This window comes from Mobula birostris, chromosome 4 (genome assembly GCF_030028105.1).
Source record: "Mobula birostris isolate sMobBir1 chromosome 4, sMobBir1.hap1, whole genome shotgun sequence".
Classification (NCBI taxonomy): Eukaryota; Metazoa; Chordata; class Chondrichthyes; order Myliobatiformes; family Myliobatidae; genus Mobula; species Mobula birostris.
This window is the reverse complement of record NC_092373.1, coordinates 59302662-59326679: the sequence shown is the minus strand read 5'-3', so window position 1 is coordinate 59326679 and position 24018 is coordinate 59302662. Positions and strand designations below refer to the sequence as shown.

General features: G+C 39.1%; 1 protein-coding gene across 8 annotated transcripts in view; it reads right to left on the bottom strand.

Moving 5' to 3' along the window:
• The window catches only part of si (sucrase-isomaltase), a 202242-nt gene that overhangs the window by 103236 nt on the left and 74988 nt on the right, over positions 1-24018 (bottom strand). For all 8 annotated transcript variants that reach the window (XM_072255413.1, XM_072255408.1, XM_072255415.1 and 5 more), the window contains exons 16-24: positions 21181-21298; positions 18997-19168; positions 18672-18788; positions 18385-18539; positions 10405-10489; positions 9223-9279; positions 7569-7693; positions 7361-7449; positions 6857-6906 (exon numbers count right to left, since the gene is read on the bottom strand). In XM_072255413.1, coding sequence (XP_072111514.1) covers positions 6857-6906; positions 7361-7449; positions 7569-7693; positions 9223-9279; positions 10405-10489; positions 18385-18539; positions 18672-18788; positions 18997-19168; positions 21181-21298 — 968 coding nt within the window. The remainder of the gene's footprint in view (positions 1-6856; positions 6907-7360; positions 7450-7568; positions 7694-9222; positions 9280-10404; positions 10490-18384; positions 18540-18671; positions 18789-18996; positions 19169-21180; positions 21299-24018) is intronic.

The window sequence follows — 24018 nt, the reverse complement described above, 5'->3', positions numbered from 1 at the left end:
AAATGTACTTAACAAGCAACAGTGCATCTTAACAAGAATATATGACTAAACAAGATGAGAACTGAAAAGGAATAGCAGAGTAGGTGAACTTATATTCAAAACAGAATCAGCAAAATAAATGAGGGCAAAAGAAAGATTGTATAATCAAAGACCGAATGGGAAACTGAAAAGTAGAATAAGATACTTCAGTTAAAAAATTTCAGCAGTACCTGAAGGAATTAGATTCCACACCAGTTCTTGTCAACTCCCTGTCCCGGTAGGGTTGATTAGCATTATTAGTAACTACCGTATTGTTTAAATGAATACTTCCACTTGACAGGAGCCCAGTGACAACTGAAGACTTAGTTCATATTTAGTTTGTATTGTGCAAATGAGGGAAATATACTATTTAATAGCAAACTCCGGAGGTGAGTTTGCTATTAAATAGTATGTTTCCCTCATTGAACAAACTATTTTCACTGTACATTGCTACATGTGACAATAAGAAACAAACTTACTAGTTTACCAAATATTTACGAATATTTGTCAACAGTCAGATAATGAGATGACAGTTTTACAAAACTAAAGTTGGAGAACAAAGATAAAACAGTACGGGCCTTTCTGCCCATGGTATTGTGCTGACCTTTTAACCGGCTCCAAGATCAACATAATGCCTCCTTTCCAAGCAGTCCTCTATTTTTCTTTCAAATCTGTGTCTACTTAAGAGTCACTGAAATGTGTCCCTATTGTATCTGCCTTTTCCTCCACTCCTGGCAACACATTCTACACACCAACCAGTCTCTTGTTATTAAAAAAAAAGCCTACCTCTGAAAATTATGCTCTCTCATACTAACGATTTCCACCCTGGCTGTCCATTCTATCAACCCCTCTTATCGCCTTATATACTTTTCTATTCTCATTGAGGTGACTTGATGGAAGCGCATAAGAGAATTGCCGAGCCATTTGTCTTTAAGCGTCACTATTACTTTATGCATTGTTGTTTAGTCCCTTTCAGTCATTTCAGTGAAATTAGGGAAAAATGGTCAAATACCACAATGGCAGACTGTGAGCTGGTCTCATGGATCCAGTAAATCCCAATCATTTATTATTTAAATCGCTATCCTGCACAATTGGAGCTTTATTTGGAGAGCTTATTGAAGGGGGCAAATACTTCAGAATTGAAGCAGTTAGCAATCTCTCAGAATGGTGTGCTGCATTTTAATGATAACTGACCTGTATGTGCTGATAAAAGTGACCAGTTTTTCAATCATATGCAGGAAGAAGTTGCGAGATCTGATTCACAGGATAAATGACGTAACATGAACCAACAGTAGTAAGAATGTGGCCTACAAATTACAACAGGAGATAGAGAATGCATGCCAAGAGGGCAATGTTACAATAGTCATGGAGGATTTCATGTAGGTGGATTGGGAAAACCAGGTTAGTGCTGGATTCCAGGAGGGGGAATTTCTAGTGTGTCTATGAGCTAACATTTTAGAGCAGCTTGTGGTTAAGCCCACGAGGGAATCCGTTATTCTGGATTCGGTGCTGTGCAATGAACCAGAATTGGTTAGAGAGCTTAAGATAAAAGAGCACGTAGGGGAAGGTGATTATAATATGATAGAATTCACCCTGAAATTTGAGGAAAAGCTAAAGTCAGATGTACCAGTATTATAGTGGAGTAAAGGGAATTACAGAGGCATGAAAGAGGAGTTGGCCAGAATTGATAGGAAAAGAACAGTGGCAGGGATGACAGCAAAGCAGCAATGGCTGAAATTTCTGGAAGCAATTTAGAAGGCAGAGGATATATACATCTCAAATAGGAAGAAGTATTCTTAAGGAAAGATGGCACAGCCATGGCTAACACGAAAAGTCAAAGCCAACATAAAAATGAAAGAGAGGTCATATAATAAAGCAAAAATTAGTGGGAAGTTAGAGGATTGGGAACATTTTAAAAACAAACAGAAGGGAAATAAGAAAGTCATTAAGAAGGTAAAGATGGAATAGGAAAGTAAGCTAGCTAATAAAATTAAAGAGGATACCAAAAGTTTCTTCAGATACATAAAGTATAAAAGAGAAGCGAGAGAGGATATCAGACCTCTGGAAAATGATAGTGGATGAATTGAGTAGGTATTTTGCATCAGTCTTCGCTGTGGAAGACACTGGCAGTATGTGGAATTTTCAGGTGTCAGGGGTCATGAAGTGTGTGAAGTTACCATAAAAACAGAGAAGGTTCTTGGGAAACTATGAAACTAGGTAAGTCAACTGTACCAGATGGTGAACAGCCAGGGTTCTGAAAGAGATGGCTGAAGAGATCATGGAGGCATTAGTAATGATCTTTCAAGAATCACTAGATCCTGGAATGGTTCCAGAAGACTGGAAAATTGTAAATGACACTCCATTCTTCATGTCACTTCACTCTTGCATTCGCTTAACATTGACATTATATGCCCATCACTGGCAGACATCCAGCAAATATTGCACCAAGAAGCCCCAGCAAAGCTGACATTCTTGGGCTCATCACAGTGGATGAAGTTACCCTTTTTGCAAGAAGGGAAAGTATTATTATAACTGATTAAGCATCACAGTCTCAGTCATCAAGATAAAAAGAATTCTTTAGGAAATTACCTGACTACTTTTATCTGTACCCTTAAATACTTCCAGATTGTAAGTATTTAATAGACCATTGAAAAGCAAAGAAAAACATTATGTAAGTTCCTTTCAGGTAATAAAGAGAGTTTTGCCTGCATTATGAAGTGATAAAGATAGGAATTTTTAAGTATCTTCAAACAATGACTCTGAACAAAGAACTCATAATGCATTCAAAGGCTCTTTCCTTCTTTGTATGCTCTGTGTCTAGTTAAGATGTTCAATTATTTGTGTAGTAGAAAAATATTATCTTAAGCTTATAAACATAGTTGTGTAGGACAATAATAGTTGGAGTTTCACAAACCATATTTAAAATAGTTAAAGTAAAGGGCAAAGCTATAGAATCTAAGATAAAAATTTCTGCACTGAAAATTACTTTATTACAATGAGATGGTGAAAATGGACAATGTCAGATTTAATTTATTGGAAAAGAAGGCAGCTCAAACTTTGGCTTAGTAACAGCAAAGATACTGAATGTGTGATGGAGAAATGATGATGACGATAGCTCTGGTAAATATAACAGCGGCAAAAGTCTCCTAGAACAGTTACGAATTCCATGCGCCATTGACTCCTGCGTTCTAGGCAGTTTCTAGCAGAATTTCAAGTGACCATTTTAGTGATACTTCACCTGTCCCATGTCAGGTTGCGGAAGAGAAGCCAGTTTGGGGAGGGATCAGCAACACCACTTCCCGTCCCCCCACCTAAATTATGTAGTGCTGTCCTTGAGACTGTGCATTAAGTGAAACCAGTAACCTGATAAAGGGTCTCGATCCAAAATGTTGACAGTTCATTTCCCTCCATGGATGCTTCCTGACCTGCAAAGTTCCTCCAGCATTTTATGTGTTTTAAATCAGTACATCTGATGGGGGAGGGGTCACAGAAAATATGCACTTTTGGGAGATAAATTTCTGAATATTTATGAACAGAAATAATGTAAGATAATGAAAATAGTTGGGTGCAGAAGAAATAGCAAAACATGTCAGAGGAGTCAATTCAACATTCATGAGTGCTGGAATCAAAATCATTGGGATCAGAACTGTTGCAGTGGGAATATTAATTCAGAGAGCTGGCCCTGGGGCCAGCTTCTTTCACTGTGCCCTTCTATTTTTAGTGAGCTGACAGGCTTGCATCCATTTTATGCGCAAGCCTCATGACGTTTCTGGATTTGAACAATGGAAATAAAATTGTCCCCAAAGGCAGTTCCACCATTGGTGAGATACTCAACATATCCACCTTTCTTTCACACCTCTTCAAGTTTTTTTTTTGTTTTCAGAATCTATTATTCTCAGATTTAAAGTTAACAACTGACCTAGCATCAATAGTCATTTGCAGAAGAGAGTTCCAAACTTCTTCAGCCTTCTGTAGAAGTATTTTCTAATTTTACGCCTGACAGACTGGCCCTAATTTTTTTGACTATGCCTCCTGGACCTACATTTCCTAGCCAGTGAGATTGTTTCTCTTTATTCTAGCAGGTTCCCTTAATTGTAGTTAAACTTTAATCAAATCACTCTTTTCTAAATTCCAAGGAACAGAATTGTATCTTCAAAAATCTTTTTCTTTAACCCTTTGAGACTAAGCATTATTCTGGTAATTTTATACTTCATCACCTCTGTTGTGCATTTAATATTTGAGTAACCTTGTATATATTTTGGTTAATTAAGCATTCTTGTTCATTTAAGTAATTAATTACATGTTATACATATATAAATATGTGAATTGAATATGTCCTCACACTACCACATGATACATGTGCCTGGTTTAATGTAAATACGAAGTTAGACTCACATTTCCAATTCCCATGTCTTCCTTTGAATTAGTTTTATGTTTTGAAGTTAAAAAACATAACAACCTCCAAAGTCAATATATTCGTCACAAGCTCTGGTGCCCAGAGAAAACAGCGGCAGAATTGAGGCATGATTTTCTTGTAAGCCTTCTTTGCATCAAAAGTAAATATTGCATATTTATATTTAAGAAACATTTTTAAGATTTTTTTTGTTTCTCTGAAATGTGTAGTAAGTGTTCTGGGAAAAAAAAAGTAAGTACTATTCTTACAACAATTTCAGCTCAGGACTGAAAGAAATTATTTGCAAGAATAATAGAACTGAGAAAGACTCTAGGAAATGTGGGAAATACTGAGCAAGTCAGGCAAAGTCTGTGCAGAAAGAAACAACGGTAACAATTCAGAACAATCAATTTCAGAAGCCGGAATATTTATAAAAAACTCCTCTCGTCCCCTCTTTCTCCTGCACTCCAGGGAATAAAATCATACCTGCATTATAGCTATATTCTTTCAAACCATCTATTACAATTCCCTGGCTTCTCCCATTAAACCTCTATTGAATCCAGTTAAATACTTCATCATGAAGTGACTTATCCTCATGGGACAATCTCCCATCTGGAACTTTGTCAATCACCTTGCTGAAGTCCATGTAGACAACATCTACTGGCTTGTCTTCATCAACTTCCATGGTAACCTTGAAAATCTCTACAACATTGATTAGACACAACCTTCCACGCACAAAGCCATGTTGATTATCCCTAACCAAGCCCTGTCTATCCAAATATATATATATATCCTGTCCCTTAGAATACCTTCCAATAACTTAGTATAACAGACATCAGGCTCACTGGCCTATAATATTCCAAGTGCAAATTCCTCCATGGACAGTCCCAAATCTGGCTGCGAAAGGAGAAAGGTTGGGCATGAGGCTAGCAACCCTACCCGTAGAAACCCAGTGCTACAATGAAAGCTCCAAAGGCCTTATCCCTAGGAGAGGAAGGATCTTCTACGGGGGACAGGCCTGGGACAGCTGGGGACAGGAAAGACAGGCCCAGGAGGGAGGACTGTGATGAGCTACTGCTAGTGGCTTATGCCCCAGCAGGGGTGATGGACTTAAGAAGAAGAAGATAATGAAATGCAGAATTGAAATTTGGAAATTATTTATGGTACTGTAATTATACTTTATACTTTATTGTCACCAAACAATTGATATTATAACATACAATCATCACAGCGATGTTTGATTCTGCGCTTCCCGCTCCCTGAATTACAAATCGATAGTAAGTATTAAAAATTTGAATTATAAATCATAAATAGAAAATAGAAAAATGGAAAGTAGGGTAGTGCAAAAAAAAGCGATAGGCAATTCTGGATATTTGGAGGGTACGGCCCAGATCCAGGTCAGGATCTGTTCAGCAGTCTTACCATAGTTGGAAAGAAGCTGTTCCCAAATCTGGCTGTACGAGTGCTCCTGAGCTTTCTCCCGGAGGGAAGAGGGACAAAGTGTTGGCTGGGTGGGTTGTGTCCTTGATTATCCTGGCAGCACTGCTCTGACAGCGTGCGGTGTAAAGTGAGTTCAAGGACGGAAGATTGGTTTGTGTGATGTACTGCACCGTGTTCACGATCTTCTGCAGCTTCCAGTCTTGGACAGGACAACTTCCATACCAGGTTGTGATGCACCCTAGAAGAATGGTTTCTACGGTGCATCTATAAAAATTAGCAAGGGTTTAATTCGAAGCACTGTTTGAATTTTATTTTATTCCCTAATCTTAACAAGAAGTTAAGATTAGTTTAGTTTAAAGCCGCATAAAAGAACAGTACCACAATATTTCTAGCCAAATTGGGGATGACTGTGTTGTGTTCCCATCGCTCAAACTTGGCAACCAGTCTGTGTGAATAACAGAAATTGATTTTATATAGTCTTTCATACATTGGATTTTCCTGGAGAAATTATTTGTCTCATAAAGGTTGCAGCAATTTCTGCAAGATTTCCATTTCCCCTTTCTTTTTACTTTGTAAATAGACAACACTTGCTTCATTATTGCCTGTTTGTTGTACAATGAAACTATTTGTTAGGAGACAAACTGCCTAATCTGATCTGCTTCTGAGTAATATTCTGAATTGGTTTTGTTACTAGACATTTTGGTATGATTTCAAATATTAGAATTTCCATAGAATGGAGAATAAACACATCCTGATCTATTTATAGACATTACTAGAAATACTGATCTTCCCTACAAAGCATGACATTTATTCAGCTTAAAGAGATGCAGATATTTCCATAGGAAAGACATTTAGATAAGTACATAGTGGGGGGCCGAAAGAGCCTCTTTCCATTCTCTGTGAAATCTCAGTCATTGTTGCAAAAAATGCACATTTCCTGAGTAAACTGAGCAGCAAGATTGTAACAGAATAACTTTATGAAATTGTAATCAAATTAACACTAACCTCCATAACTGTAAACTGGTAGTCAATGTAAACTCCCTTTTCGTAAGTATCTGCAAGGTGAAATAAGTACAGATTACTGTTTAATAATCTTGTGACTGCATCAGAAGCACTGATAATGGTAATGCATAGTTTGAGCTTAAAGTAATAATTGTATTATATTATTGCAATATTTTAAAGACATTCAAGACAGAAGATAAATGACAGATGAAAAATCATGACTACATGCAACATAATTGCATAATTCCAAGGTGAAATAGCTTACCAGCCAGGCAATTTCCTAAGCATATTTTAATATTTTTAAAAAACACATTCCAGTTATTAAGTGTGGGGACTCCAGCAATCCATGTGAAAATAGTTCAGAACAGTAGTTAGAGCCAGAAACATTTTGAAATGATGTCCATATGCTCCATAACAAATATATATTTCTCTGATCAGATTGGTTTTGTTAAATGTCTAGCATTCAAAGCAACTGTTTACAACGTGCTTAGATATCCAATATCATACCTCTGGATTCGCCATCATCCCAGAATAACTCTCCATTAGCTTTGCCTTGTTCATCAAGGGCGATGAGGAGACCAAGAGGATTCTTTCGGCTAAAAATGATAGGAATATTTATTTGATGCAATTCAATGATAGCTTTATTTTTTGGTGATATTTTAGTCCAACAGGATGAACTTCAGAAAAATATAAGCATAAATCTAGCTACACCTACCTATAAAATGTAGTATTTGCTGGCTGTTGTGTTGGGAAGATAAATCCCCCTCTGACATGAAGTCCCAGCTTATCTGCTGGTATATTCATATTCACAAACTGCTTCCGAGTGGTTAGAGCAGCACCCTAATTTAGCAATAAACAAACTCTTTAGTTCAGAGGTGCACCATGATGTTGGAATTAATTAATTAGCATGGCACACAGCTGGGAGAACTTAGACGCACAAGTAAAAATGTAGTATTGTTGATCTCAATCTGTACTATACCTTTGCAAATTCTACTATCAACATCAGTGATTTTAATTTGAAATAGGCATAATTTGATATTATTAGTTACATTACAGTACAAGTTAATATAGAAATGTATGTCAAAACATATTTAAAATAAAGTTAATATTGTTCATTAAATTCAGTTTGAGTATATTTACCAACAATTTATAGGCAAAAATGCTTGAATTCTGTTCTTAACTAGCATTCCACTACTGAATATATTTTATTGGTTTTCAACTCAGACATGAGGTGCAATTCCTCATTAGGAGATCCAGCTTCAAAGCTGGAGATGAGAAAATATCAGCAGAAGTAGTCCATCTGCTTCTTCTCAGCTAAAATGATATCCATCATGATCTCTTCTGTTTTTTTCAATAAATGAAAATAGCACAGAGGCAGCAGAAGAAATATTGGATCAAGGGTTACAATATTGGCTTTCTCTTGCAGCAGATATTATTTTACTATTACAGAGGACTAAAAGTGGCGGTTCATTATTTCTTGCTGATAATCGATGCAGTAAGTAATGTCAAGCCCCTGATGATGGGTGGCAGGACCTTCTATATTGTGATGTCGTTATGTAGATAGGGTTTTTCCTAGCTGTTTGTAAGACTGCTGGGAAAAAAACACAGCTGGCTGATGCACAACCCCAATCTAGCCAGCTATCAAACTTGCCATGGCTGTTGGACAACTCTGAATGTTCCCAATTTTTAAAATGTCAGAAAAACATTCAAAAATTCTTTGAAAAATCAAGGAACATAAAAATTATAAATTGTAATATAACCAAATAGTCAAAAATACCCTTAAGCGGCTTAAATCACTTAAGTAAAATGAATTAATTTAGTAAACTTTGAGTTACTTTATATTCTGTTTCTCCACCAAATCTAACTCAAACTAGTTTCAATTGACAGATTCCCAAATTTAACTACTGGATAGAGTATAAAATTTCCACTCCATAACTGAACTCCATGAGGAACCCAAGATTGGAGTACTATTGGAAAAACATTTGCAAGGTTTGGACTTCTATGTTTCTGATCTAATCTGGTGGGACATGCTCTGAAATGTTCATCAGCCTGTTTCAGAATGTTATTAAACTTGCAATTGTGAAAAGTATCACAAATTACCTGCTTGGATGCTCCTGTAGGAAATGCTAACCTGCATTAGGTAAATGCTGTAGGTAAGTCTGATTTTTTACCCAAAAACTTAAATAAATAGAAAATCTAACACTATTAATCCTTCATACTCTAATTGGTGATTTTTCTTTTTCTTAAACAGATGAAATTTTAACAATAAGCTGAAACTAGCCAATAAATGTAAGTTCTATTCAACGGTAAGGATTTTCATATTTAAATAGGAATGCATCACAAAACAGTTGAATTAAAAGGATACTTACTGTTTCATAATCGTACCAAACTGCGTCAGGGACATAGGCATTGACATTTTCTGTTTTCTACAAATAAGGAAAATGCAATAAGTATTAAGTAAAGTTTATCACTGATAAAAGTAGTTTATAATTGCAAAATGAAGGAAGGAGGATTTATTTCTAAATTGAATCTTCCAGCTGAAATCAGGCTTGTGTATAGCACAGTGTTGCATTCATGTTATCCACAACTCTTAGTCACATCAGTGAGGCTGAGACCCACACTAGAGACTCATGCATTAAAAAGATGAGCTCAGTGATAACACTTTGACAGCAATAACACTTTCTAGATGTGGTTTTAAACTCTAATTGCCAAAGAGCAAAGAACAGCTTTTGTAATCTGTGTAATATGAAATATCTGCATTGCAATTTTTCACAATGTTATTGCACTTGTAAATGAACAAATTACTTTTAAAAGAGGAACTCAGGAGATAAGAGAATGAAGAGTAGTCCATCATCACAGGTGTGTGTAAAAGATCACAAAGCACTATTTGAGGAATAGGAAAATTCTTTTTGCAAACTTCTAAAATATATGAGCAGCATCATATTGCTGTTTCACGAGCTTGCTGGAGGCAAATTGGACATTGTGTTAAGTGCAAAATTGACCACATTGTGCAAAGTATTTTATTAGCTAAAAAACACTTTGACATATCTTGAGATCGTGCAATATCTAAAAATTGCAAGTCCTTTTGAATATTATGATGTGATTGCAGGTTGTGCAGTGAAGTTTGTATCTCAGGTCAGCTATCTGTTTCATTCAACCAAGAACCTCAAGAGATGCAAACCTTCAATCACTCTTCCCATAAGTAGGTTACTGGGTAGACCTTGTGCAAAATAAAAGGTTATCTGCTCACTGGAAGGACCAGTGAATCAGATCCCAAGGGAAAAATCAGATAGAAACATAACTAAAGTCTGAAACTTTCTGCCTATTGGCTGGGAAAAAATTAATGACTTAGGGGGATCAAAATAAAAAAAGAGAATAAATGGAGAAAGCATGTAGATCAAATAGTTTTAAATTCATTCAACTATTTGAACTAACAATTGTTCTTATTCTTCAATATTGATGCACAAAAGTGCTTCATTGAAAACTTTGCTATAATTAGCTTGCTAATAACTTCACGCACTGAAGGAACGAAAAGGGTTAAAGTAACGTACAGGATCCAACACAGGAGTGATAAGAAGAGCAGGTCCCCATAGAAACTGATGGTCAACAGTCCATGTCACTTTGTCTGAAGGAAACCTTTTTTAAAAAAAAGAAAATAATTCAGTTAAATGTATAATAAAATTACATAGATAAAAATGCTGAAAAATTATTACTTTACTCCATAGTGCAGAGGATATTAATATTATATAAATTATTACCAAAAAACAAATACAATCAAATCATTTTATATCTCTTGGAAAAACTAGTTTAAACTGAGTGTTAGAAACACAAAGCATAATGGAGACAAGACCTTACATTTTTCTTTTAAGTTGCAAAAATCCTCCAAGGCATTAGGCAGAATTTTGTAGGAGTCGGGGGTAGAGAGAAAAACAGGAATTACATGAAAAAACAACACCGGAAGAAAGGAGAGGAGTGGGCAATTACATGGAAGGCACAAAGGTGGAACTCTGACCTTGATGTGATTGGAATATGAAAATTTAACAAAAAGCAATTTTGCTGAAATTTGGGAAGCTATGTGATAGTCACAAGACTCAAATTACAGGTAGAAATCTATGTGACTGTGATGTGAACCCCAGATAAGTTGGCTTTGGGGAAAGTCAAACCTAGACATGGAAAAGATAAGGTTGATAGCTTGAAGCCTGTGTCATCAAAAAAGCTGAGAAATATTGCAGAGGTTTAAGAAAGGATTATAATATCGGGGATCAGATCCATTGGTCAAGGGTTGGATAAGCAACAGCAATAACCTATTCTCTATTTTATGGGTATAAATACAAGGCGTATGATGTTAAAGGTGATGAAGTCAGAGCCTGGATAAAGGTCATGAACCTAGAACATGGAAACTTGATGTGTGTCGCCATTACAGACACTTGGTTGAGAGAGGGACAGGAATCGGTGCTTAATATTCCAGGGTTTCAATGTTTTTGGAAAGATAGAGAGGGAGGTGGGCGGGGGGGGGGGCGGTGGGTGTGGAATGAGTTGCACTCCTAATCTGGGCAATATCACAGCTGCACTCAAAGGAGACATGGTGGAGGGTTTATTCACTGAGTCTATATGGGTAGAACTCAAAAATAGGAAGAGATTACACTCTGATGGGATTGTAGCACAGACCCTCCCAAAGCCACCGGGACATTGAGGAACAGATATGCAGGCAGATTAAGGAAAAGTGAAAACAATAGGGTTGCTGTCATGGAGGACTTCAACTTCCCTAATAAAAATTGGGACCTTTTTAGTGCAAGAGATTTAGATAGGGAAAGAGGGTTTCTTAAATCAATATGCAGATAGCCCAACAAGAGTAGCAGCTGTACTGGACCTGGGGCAGTAATGAGCCTGGGCAGGTGACCAACCTTTCAGTGGGTGAGCAGTTAGGGAACAGTGACCACAACTCCTTAAGTTTTAGGATAGCTACGGATAAGGCTAAGTATGGAGCTTGCAGGAGAGTATTAAATTGGAGCAGGGCAAATTACGAGAGCATTAGTCAAGAATGGGCAAGTCCACATCTGACACCTCTAGGGTGTTTAAAGAGCAACTGCATAGAGCAGACTATAGTTCCAGTAAGAAGGAAAGACAAGGATGGCAAGGTAAGGATGTCAAGACAGGTGATGAATTTAGTCAAGAGGACAAAGGAAAAGCTTAGAAAGCTAGAATCAAATGGAGCCATCGAGGATTATAAAGAAGCCAGAAAAGAACTCAAAGGGAATTAGGAAATCCAGGAGGGGCCATGGAAAAGTCCTTGACAAGCAGGATTAAAGAGAATCCCTAGCTATTCTATGCATACAAGAGCAAGAGAATAACTAGGGAGAGGGTAGAACCAGTTATGGTTAAAAAGGGGTGTACACACACAATGCTGGAAGAATTCAGCAGGCTAGGCAGCATCTATGAAAAAGAGTACAGTCGATGTATCGGGCTGAGACCATTCATTAGGTCCTGTGTGTGTGTGTGCTGCTTGGATTTCCAGCATCTGCAGATTCTCTCGCTTGATAAAGAGGGGAACATTTGTTTGGATGCTGAGGATGTGGGTGAGGTCCTTAATGAGTATTTTACATCAGTATTTAGCAAAGGGAAGGATGTGGAGGGTAGGGAGCTCAGTGCTGAGCGTATTCATAGCCCAGGGCATTCTGAAGTAAAGGAGGAGGTAGTGTTGGGTCTGTTAAAGAGCATTAAGCTGGGTAAGTCCCCAGCACCTGATGGGACTCAACCCAGGTTATTAAGAGATGTAAGAAAAGAGATTATTCGGGCCTTGACCAATATTTTTCAGCCACAGGTGACATGTCAATGGACTGGTGAGTAGCTAATGTTGTTCCATCATTCAAAAAGTGAACCACGAATAATTCTGAAAACTATAAACCAATGAGTCTCATGTCAGTGCTGGGGAAGGTACTGGAAAGAATTCTTAGGGTTAGTATTTATGAACATTTGGAAAACTAGGGCCTAATAGGGCCATAGGCTTTGTGTAGGGCACGTCGTGTCCCACTAATTTGAAGAAGATTTTTGATGAGGTGACAAATATGATTAATGAAGGTACAGCTGTGGATAGAGACATAGAAAACCTACAGCACAATACAGGCCCTCCGGCCCACAAAGTTGTGCAGAACATGTCCCGGCCTTAGAAATTACTAGGCTTACCTATAGCCCCCTATTTTTCTAAGCTCCATGTATGTATCCAAAAGTCTCCTAAAAGACCCTATCGTATCCGCCTCCACCACCGTTGCCGACAGCCCATTCCACGCACTCACTTCTCTCTGAGTAAAAAACTTACCTCTGACATCTCCTCTGTACCTACACCCTAGCACCTTAACCCTGTGTCCTGTTGTGGCAACCATTTCAGCCCTGGGAAAAAGCCTCTGACTATCCACACGATCAATGCCTCTCATCATCTTATACACCTCTATCAAGTCACCGCTCATCTTCCGTCACTCCAAGGAGAAAAGGCCGAGTTCACTCAACCTATTCCCATAAGATATGCACCCCAATCCAGGCAACATCCTTGTAAATCTCCTCTGCACCCTTTCTATGGATTTCACACCCTTCCTGTAGAGGGGCGACCAGAACCGGGCACAATACTCCCATTGGGGTCTGATCAGGGTCCTATATAGCTGCAACATTACCTCTCGGCTCCTAAATCCAACTCCATGATTGATGAAGGCCAATACACCATACACCTTCTTAACCACAGAGTCAACCTGCGCAGCTGCTTTGAGCGTCCTATGGACTCGGAACCCAAGATCCCTCTGATCCTCCATACTGCCAAGAGTCTTACCATTAATACTATATTCTGCCATCATATTTGACCTACCAAAATGAACCACTTCACACTTATCTGGGCTGAACTCCATCTGCCACTTCTCAGCCCAGTTTTGCATCCTATCAATATCCCACTGTAACCTCTGATAGCCCTCCACACTATCCACAACACCTCCAACCTTTGTGTCATCAGCAAACTTACTAACCCATCCCTCGACTTCCTCATCCAGGTTATTTATAAAAATCACTAAGGGTCCCAGAACTGATCCCTGAGGCACTCCACTGGTGCCTGACCTCCATGCAGAATATGACCCGTCTACAACCACTCTTTCCCTTCTGTGGGCAAGCCAGTGCTGGATCCACAAAGCAATGTCCCCTTGGATCCCATGCCTCCTTACTTACTCAAAAAGCCTTGCATGGGGTACCTTATCAAATGCCTTGCTAAAATCTATATGCACTACATCTACTGCTCTTCCTTCATCAATGTGTTTAGTTACATCCTCAAAAAATTCAATCAGGCTCATAAGGAACAACCTACCCTTGACAAAGCTATGCTAGCTATTTCTAATCATATTATACCTCTCTAAATGTTCATAAATCCTGCCTCTCAGGATCTTCTCCATCAACTTACCAACCACTGAGGTAAGACTCACTGGTCTATAATTTCCTGGGCTATCTCTACTCCCTTTCTTGAATAAAGGAACAACATCCGTAATCCTCCAATGCTCTGGAACCTCTCCCGTCCCCACTGATGATGCAAAGATCATTGCCAGAGGCTCAGCAATCTCCTCCCTCACCTCCCACAATAGCCTGGGGTGCATCTCATCTGGTTCTGACGACTTATCCAACTTGATGCTCTCCAAAAGCTCCAGCACATCCTTTCTTAATATCTACATGCTCAAGCTTTTCAGTCTGCTGCAAGTCATCACTACAATCACCAAGAACCTTTTCCATTGTGAATACTAAAGTAAAGTATTCATTAAGTACCTCTGATATTTCCTCCGCTTCCCTACATACTTTTCCACTGTCACACTTGATAGGTCCTATTCTTTCACGTCTTAACCTCTTGCTCTTCACATACTTGTAGAATGCCTTGGGGTTCACATGGTCCCTTCTGGCTCTCCTAATTTCCTTCTTAAGCTCCTTCCTATTAGCCTTATAATCTTCTGGATCTCTAATATTACCTAGCCCTCTGAACCTTTTGTTAGCTTTCCTTTTCTTCTTGACTAGATTTATTACAGCCTTTGTACACCACGGTTCCGGTACCCTACCATAACTTCCCTGTCTCTATGGAACGTACCTATGCAGAACTCCACACAAACATTCCCTGAGAACATCTGTTTCCAATTTAAGCTTCCAATTTCCTGCCTGATAGCCTCATAATTCCCCATACTCCAATTAAACGCTTTTCTAACTTCTCTGTTCCTATCTCTCTGCAATGCTATTGTAAAGGAGATAGAATTATGATCACTATCTCTAAAATGCTCTCCCACTGAGAGATCTGACACCTGACCAGGTTCAATTCCCAACACCAAATCAAGTACAGCCTCTCCTCTTGTAGGCTTATCTACATATAGTGTCAAGAAACCTTCCTGAGCACACCTAACAAACTCCACCCCATCTAAACCCCTTGCTCTAGGGAGATGCCAAATGATATTTGGGAAGTTAAAATCTTCCATCATGACAACTCTGTTATTATTACACCTTTCCAGGATCTGTTTCCCTATCTGCTCCTCAATATCCCTGTTACTATTGGATGGCCTATAAAAAACACCCAGTAGAGTTATTGACCCCTTCCTGTTCCTAACCTCCACCCACAGAGACTCTGTAGACAATCCCTCCATGGCGTCCACCTTTTCTGCAGCTGTAACACTACTTCTGATCAACAGTGCCATGCCCCCACCTCATCTGCCTGCCTCCTTGTCCTTTCTGAAGCATCTAAAACCCGGCACTTGAAGTAACCATTCCTGTCCCTGAGCCATCCAAGTCTCTGCAATGGCCACCACATCATATCTCCAAGTACTGATCTAAGCTCATCTGCTTTATTCACAACACTCCTTACGTTAAAATAGACGCATCTCAAACCTCCGGTCTGAGCGCGTCCCTTCTCTATCACCTGCCTATCCTCCCTCTCGCACTGTCTACAAGCTTTTTCTATTTGTGAGCCAACTTCTTCTTCCCCAGTCTCTTCAGTTCGGTTCCCACCCCCCAACAATTCTTGTTTAAACTCTCCCCAGTAGCCTCAGCAAACCTCCCCGCCAGGATATTGGTCCCCCCCCTCCCCAGGAAGCAAGTGCAACCCATCCTTTTTGTACAGGTCACACCTGCCCCAAAAGAGGTCCCAATGATCCAGAAATCTGAATCCCTGCCCCCTGCTCCAATCCCTCAGCCACGCATTTATCCTCCACCTCATTCTATTCCTATACTCACTGTCACGTGGCACAGGCAGTAATCCCGAGATTACTACCTTTGCGATCCTGCTTCTCAACTTCCTTCCTAACTCACTGTACTCTTTTTTCAGGATCTTTTCCCTTTTCCTACCTATGTCATTGGTACCAATATGTACCACGACCTCTGGATGTTCTCCCTCCCTGCAGGATATCTCGGATGCAATCTGGAACATCCCGGATCCTGGCATCTGGGAGGCAAACTACCATCCGAGTTTCTTTCCTGCGTCCACAGAATCGCCTGTCTGACCCCTAACTATAGTGTCCCCTATCACTACTGCCTTCCTCTTCCTTTCCCTACCCTTCTGAGCCACAGGGCCAGACTCTGTGCCAGAGGCACGACCACTGTCGCTTCCCCCAGGTAGGCTGTCCCCCCCGCCCCAAAAGTACTCAAACAGGAGTACTTATTGTCAAGGGGTACAGCCACAGGATATTGTCTACATGGATTTTATTACAGCATTTGGAAAGGTCCCTCATGGGAGGCTTATCCAGAAGATTAAGATGCATGGGATCCATGGAGAATTGGCCATTTGGATTCAGAAGTGGCTTGCTCATAGATGTCAGAGTGTAGTGGTCAAAGGGATTTATTCTAGCTGGAGGTTTGTGATTAGTGGCATTCTGCAGGAATCTGCGCTGCGACCTCAGCTGTTTGAGATGTATATAAATGACCTGGATGAAAATATAGATGGGTGGGTTAATAAGTTTGCAGGTATTATGAAGGTTAGTGGTGTTATGGTTAGTGACGAAGACTGGCAAAGAATATAGCCAGATATTTGCAGATGTAGCTGGAGACTGGCAGATGGAGTTTACCCCAGCAAACAGTGAAGTGTTGCACTTCGGTAGGTCAAACGTAAAGAGACAGTACACTGTTAAAGTTAAGATCTTTAAAAATGTTGACGAGTAGAAGAATCTTGGGGTCCAAGTTCTTAGCTCCCTGATACTGGTTACACAGGTTGATAGGGTAGTTAAGAAGGCATATGGAATACTTGCCTTTATTAGTCAAGACACTGAGTTCAAACGTCAGGGAGTTATATTGCAGCTTTATAAAACTCTAGTTAGGTCAAATCTGGATATTACATGCAGTTCTAGTCACCACCTCACAGGAAGGATGTCAAGGTTTTGGAGAGGGTGCAAAAGAGGGTGCAAGATGCTGGCTGGATTAGAGGGGATGAGAGGTCGGGTAAACTTAGGCTCTTTTCTCTGAAGTGGTGGAGGCTGAGAGGAGATCTGATAGAAGATAGAACTTTATTAAAGGCATAGATAGAGTCAACAGACAGTATTTTTCCCGGGGTTGAAATGACTAATACCAGAGGGCATGCATGTAAGGTGAATGGGGGTAATTTCAAAGTGATGTGAGGGGCAAAAGTAGTGGGTGCCTGGAATGCACTGCCTATTGGTAGAGGCACTTATATTAGAGACTCTTAAGAGCTGTTTAGATAGGCACACGAATGTGAAGAAAATGGAAGGCAGAGGTGATTAGTTTAGCTGGCCATTTGATTACACATTCATTTGGTTTGGCACAACTGTGTGGGCTGAAGGGCTTGATCCTGTGCTGTAATGTTTTATGTTCTATGTTTTATGTCCTATGACAATCTTCTACGCAAGAACCAATACACTTAAACTGTGTTTGTTCACTAGTAAATTGATTCTGTGTCAAACTTATTCGGTCTGTAATCTGTAACGACCAAGGTGAAAATAGAGTGCACCCCATGACCCTCAGACATGAAAGATACAACTCATAAAGGTAATCTTTGCAGATTACATCTGTGCAAATCTTGCCCAAAAACAGATCATTTGTTTGAATTAATTTCTATCCAGCCAACAATACTCTGCTTTCCTTCTGCACCCAGATCCTCCTGTACTTGCCAATAACTCTCTTATTGACTGAGACAGATAGCTTCCTCTCAGGTCCCTGGCCATTCCATTTTAAGAGGCTTATTTGAAAGTTTGCGATAATAGTCTATGGCGGTGATATTCAGTGAAGAAAATATGGTTTTAAACTCATGTAATTCATAGATGTTATGGTCAGGCTCAAATGGGTATAATAATGATGGAGAGAAGGTCAAAGCCAGATCAACTGGAAGTAGTAAATTATTTGACCAATTGCCATTGAGCAGCTTTAAACAAACTTATTGTCCATCTTAATTTCAGTTCAAACTGTTCAAGCAGAAATAACGTTTATTGAAGTTTAGTCTACAAAACTGCTCTTTCCCGGAAAATGGATTCATACTGTCCTGATATGTGTTTAATCATCAACTTTTATTGATCTTCCAATAAACTTACTCATGAAGCAGTGGTCGAACAACAGTGTCTCCAGAGGTGTGAGCCTTGTGAAAGAGGGTGTAGAGATAAGGAAGCAATGTGTACCGAATATTCAGGTAATGCTTGGAACTGTTCACTAAAAGTGAGTTTTCACCAAAAAAAGCTGGATCTTGAGGCTACGAAAAGTTTGCATAAGAACAAAGAATTGCGTTACCATTGTTATTAATAAAATCGAACCTAATATCACAGTGATAATTTATTTCCTCCTATTGCAATAAAATATTCATAGCCAGCTTTTGAAATCTTACTTCATAATTTTCAGCATTGTGGTTCCGACAAAATGGATAAAAAGCTCCAACCTGCATCCATCTCCTACACAGTTCTTCAGTTGAATTATCAAAGAAACCACAAATGTCTGCCCCAATCTGCAAAGGTGAAGAAAAGTTGTAATTCTCTTAATCCTTCAAAGGATTGTAGATATTCAGCTTCTTTAAACACACAAATTCTCTATAAGATAAATATTTATTTTGATTGGCTTTCTTCTGTTTGGATAATTCATGTCACAGAACAGGCATACCTTGAAAACTTATACAAAAATGAACGTATCTTTTATGTGTTCTAAAATCCACTTACATATGGAATACCAAAGAGATTGAACTCCAGCATTCCAGGAATTGCCCATTTGATGTCATTCCAGTTTGCAGCATTATCTCCCAGCCAATGTCCTGAGTATTTTCCTGAGCCAGCAAAAGTCGATCGAGATAGAATAATACTACGTTTCCCAGGGAACACATGCTTAATTACACTGCAATATTAAACAAAGGAATTACTGATGGAATGTAGGTAGCACACAGTATATGCATGTATGATCTAATGGTGAATATTCAAGTGCCATATTAATATTTTCTGACTTAACTAAAAACATATTACAATTTACTAATTAATTGTTTTGGAGAGTCTATGCATCATTAGCTTCTATTGAAAAGTTCAGTGGGGTTATGTGGTGAGATTCATCTTTTGGTTACAGGCATCAATATATGAGAAAATACAGGCCTGGGCAGTACTGAATATTAGGACGCAAGTACAAATGGTGACACTGCACGTATCTACTGTTATCAGGGTAAGGATACATTCTATTCCTTAAGTTTCCAAGCAATCTAAACAATTGTATAAAAGGCATGAAGTTCAATAATCCGGAATCTTAATTCTAGGTGTCTCCCTGCAGATGTTAGATAAAAATGTTCAGCATTACCTGTTTTCATTGCAGTTCCTAGAAGCCTGAAACGTTTTGCTTTTTCAGTGAATCTTAATTCTCAGCTGGCCTTTAGTGTGATGCTATAATTAACCCTGATACATTTGGTGGAAAAAGCAATTTACTAAGGGTTGTTGCTGTTGATCAATGGTCATTGACCTCAGCTGGAAGTGTACAGATATTAAATTTAAGTGCAAAGTCTGGCCTAGCTGTCATATTCCTCCAGATGATCAGCTGAACAAATCTCCAGCCTTCATTCCCAGTCCAGGTCTCTAACACTAGCTGTCATGATGCAAAAGACTTGAAATCTGTGGTAAAGTTCTCATTTCATACTTAACTTCAACAGAAGGTGAGATGAACTACTTTCAGTTATATATGTTGGTTATTTGAAAGATTATTCTGGTCTGTGATTAGAATTTGAGAAGGAACAGGGAATATCCTTACAGAATCAAGGCAATGTTGAGAACCATTTTGAACAAAATGGTGGAAGCAATAAAGGAAAAAAAGTCAATATTTTGTGAGGCAAAATAAGAAAAAAGGTAAAAAAAAAAGAAATGTCTTCAGAGTAGACAAAAATTCTTATTCTTCTATGATATTAAGGTTCTATCTAAAACTAACACGTCATTATTTTCCCACCTATTCCAGTAAAATAGAGGCAGTCACCACAGGAGTGAATACTACATATTAAATTATGTGAAGAACATTACTTAGGCCACAGTTTTAAATGAATGACAGCATATTATTAAGTTCTGAACTGGAAAAGAAAAGCAGTTCAAAAGCACAAGATTCTTATTTAAGAATGTCTTTTATTTCTATTTTACTTCTATACAATTGTGCATGAGAGCTTGTCTGATCTTACCAACATATATTTTTTTTAAATTTCTTGAACAGGCAATACCTATAATCTGCAATGAAGAGGACTGATGCACACATTTTCAATGTAGTTACAAACTCTCTAAATCAGAAGACTAAAAGATGCTTTCATATGAAATGACTTGAGAGAAAGAATCATGTTGACAGGATGTGTGTTATCTCTTAAACCAAAATTGGTTCAGCACTTTGAACAAAAAACATGGGAAAGGTCCAAACTAGCATTTTAAGATGCGTCCACACTCTTTGTAGCTGAATGCTTTACATCGATGCTGTAGTATATCTTGTTAATAGTACGTTTTTATAGTAATTGAGACATATATGAAAATATCTTTTCAGAGTATTGAATACAGGAATAACTTAGCTAGAGATAAGTTACTTCCACACTGTGAGCAATGCTACTTACAGGTGAAAGAAGTTTAATGGATTAGACAGTAGACATCTAGATCTTTCATCCAAGTGGTTAGAGTAGAATTCAACATAAGATGGTAACAGCAATATGTGGCTGATTACTTACTTACTACTCTTCTCTGTGTATCAAAAAGCATAAAAATGAGAGTGGGTCATTTGTTCCAAGAAAGCACTGTGTACTGGATAGTTCTAATGCTCTGAAACAAAACAGCTAGCCAAACTTTTCACACTATAACAGAGAATTCCATAAACACATTAAAACACACTATATATTTAATACTTACTCTTCAGTAGCAAGTATCATTGAGTGACCATAAAGACTGTGCAGATCATAATGTATTCCCTGAGTTTGTCTGGCATCCATGCAAAGAGTTTTGGAGTACATTAATTTGTCAAGAATCCCTTCAAAAGAAAATAATTTATGAAAATTATTTGTGATTTCCAAACACGTGTATTAAATTCATGGCTTCAGCAGTTATTTTACTACAAAATAGTAATAGCATTTAGTGAAAAATAATTGTAATTCTATGTTATATGGATTTTATTTCAACACCTTATTTTTCGATTAAAGCATCCAGTAAAATGTTACACTATAGGTTAGGATCTCTCACTCTCCGGTCTCAAAGGCAAATCCCATGCAGAAATGCAGAGTAATCACTAAATATTCTCCTCTTAATTACTCTACATGGAATAATTCAAACTGGCAATTAAAAATCTCGGTAGAAAAAGCCAGATGAATTTTACAAGACAGGGAACAGGTTCTCAAAGATAGTGACTTGACATACTTTCAAAAGTGTGTACAGTACCATAAACATATGCACAAATTTGAAAATATTTATGCACCAATAGAACTGTGAAATGAATCTGTATACTGTAGGGTTCAAATCATATGTAGTTTTATGAAGAAGAAACCAGGAACCAATACTTGAAGGCAATGTTCTTTCCAATCATTTCTGCATTAGCAGTTTTATTCTACAGGAACAGAAGGGAAGAGTCCTTCCGAAGGTAAATAGATTTCTAACTACTTTAACTACTGTACAGATTGGATGGGTTGCACCTGAACCCAAGGGGAAGCAATATCCTTGCAGGTAGGTTTGTTAGCATGGTTCAGGAGGGTTTAAACTAATTTGCGAGGGGGATGGGACCCGGAGCGATAGAGCAGTGAAAGAAGTGCATGGAGTAAAGCCAGATCTAACATACAGAGAGGCTTTGAGGAAAGAGAAGCAGAATAAATGGTGTAAAGGTAGTAAGGCAGAAGGGCTGAAGTGTGTGTACCTCAATACAAGAAGCATCAGGAACAAAGGTGATGAAATGAGAGCTTGGATACATACATGGAATTATGATGTTGTGGCCATTACAGAGACTTGGCTGGCACCAGGGCAGGAATGGATTCTCAATATTCCTGGATTTCAGTGCTTTAAAAGGGATAGGGGGAGGGGAGGAGGGGTGGCATTACTGGTCAGGGATACTATTACAGCTATAGAAAGGGTGGGTAATGTAGCAGGATCCTCTCTTGAGTCAGTATGGGTGAAAGTCAGGAACAGGAAAGGAGCAGTTACTCTACTGGGGGTATCCTATAGGCCCTCTGGTAGCAGCAGAGATACAGAGGAGCAGATTGGGAGGCAGATTTTGGAAAGGTGCAAAAATAACAGGGTTGTTATCATGGGTGACTTTAACTTCCCTAATATTGATTGGCACCTGATTAGTTCCAATGGTTTAGATGGGGCAGAGTTTGTTGAGTGTGTCCAGGATGGATTCCTGTTACAGTATGTGGACAGGCCGACTAGGGAGAATGCCATACTAGATCTAGTACTAGGTAATGAACCGGATCAGGTCACAGATCTCTCGGTGGGTAAGCATCTGGGGGCCAGTGACCACCGCTCCCTGGCCTTTAGCATTATCATGGAAAAGGATAGAACCAGAGAGGACAGGAAAATTTTTAATTGGGGAACGGCAAATTATGAGGCTAAAAGGCTAGAACTTGCGGGTGTGAATTCGGATGATGTTTTTGCAGGGAAGTGTACTATGGACATGTGGTTGATGTTTAGAGATCTCTTGCAGGATGTTAGGGATAAATTTGTCCCGGTGAGGAAGATAAAGAACAGTAGGGTGAAGGAACCGTGGGTGACAAGTGAGGTGGAAAATCTAGTCAGGTGGAAGAAGGCAGCATTAATGAGGTTTAGGAAGCAAGGATCAGATGGGTCTATTGAGGAATATAGGGAAGCAAGAAAGGAGCTTAAGAAGGGGCTGAGAAGAGCAAGAAGGGAGCATGAGAAGGCCTTGGCGAGTAGGGTAAAGGAAAACCCCAAGGCATTCTTCAATTATGTGAAGAACAAAAGGATGACAGGAGTGAGGGATTAGAGATGAAGGTGAGAAGATGTGCCTGGAGGCTGTGGAAGTGAGCGAGGTCCTTAATGAATACTTCTCTTCGGTTTTCACCAATGAGAGGGAACTTGATGATGGTGAGGACAATATGAGTGAGGTTGATGTTCTGGAGCATGTTGATATTAAGGGAGAGGAGGTGTTGGAGTTGTTAAAATACATTAGGACAGATAAGTCCCTGGGGCCTGACGGAATATTCCCCAGGCTGCTCCATGAGGCGAGGGAAGAGATTGCTGAGCCTCTGGCTAGGATCATTATGTCCTCGTTGTCCACGGGAATGGTACCGGAGGATTGGAGGGAGGCAAGTGTTGTCCCCTTGTTCAAAAAAGGTAGTAGGGATAGTCCGGGTAATTATAGACCAGTGAGCCTTACGTCTGTGGTGTGAAAGCTGTTGCAAAAGATTCTTAGAGATAGGATCTATGGGCATTTAGAGAAACATGGTCTGATCAGGGACAGTCAGCATGGCTTTGAGAAGGGCAGATTGTGTCTAACAAGCCTGATAGAGTTCTTTGAGGAGGTGACCAGGCATATAGATCAGGGTAGTGCAGTGGATGTGATCTATATGGATTTTAGTAAGGCATTTCACAAGGTTCCACACGGTAGGCTTATTCAGAAAGTCAGAAGGCATGGGATCCAGGGAAGTTTGGTCAGGTGAATTCAGAATTGGCTTGCCTGCAGAAGGCAGAGGGTCGTGGTGGAGGGAGTACATTCAGATTGGAGGATTGTAACTAATGGTGTCC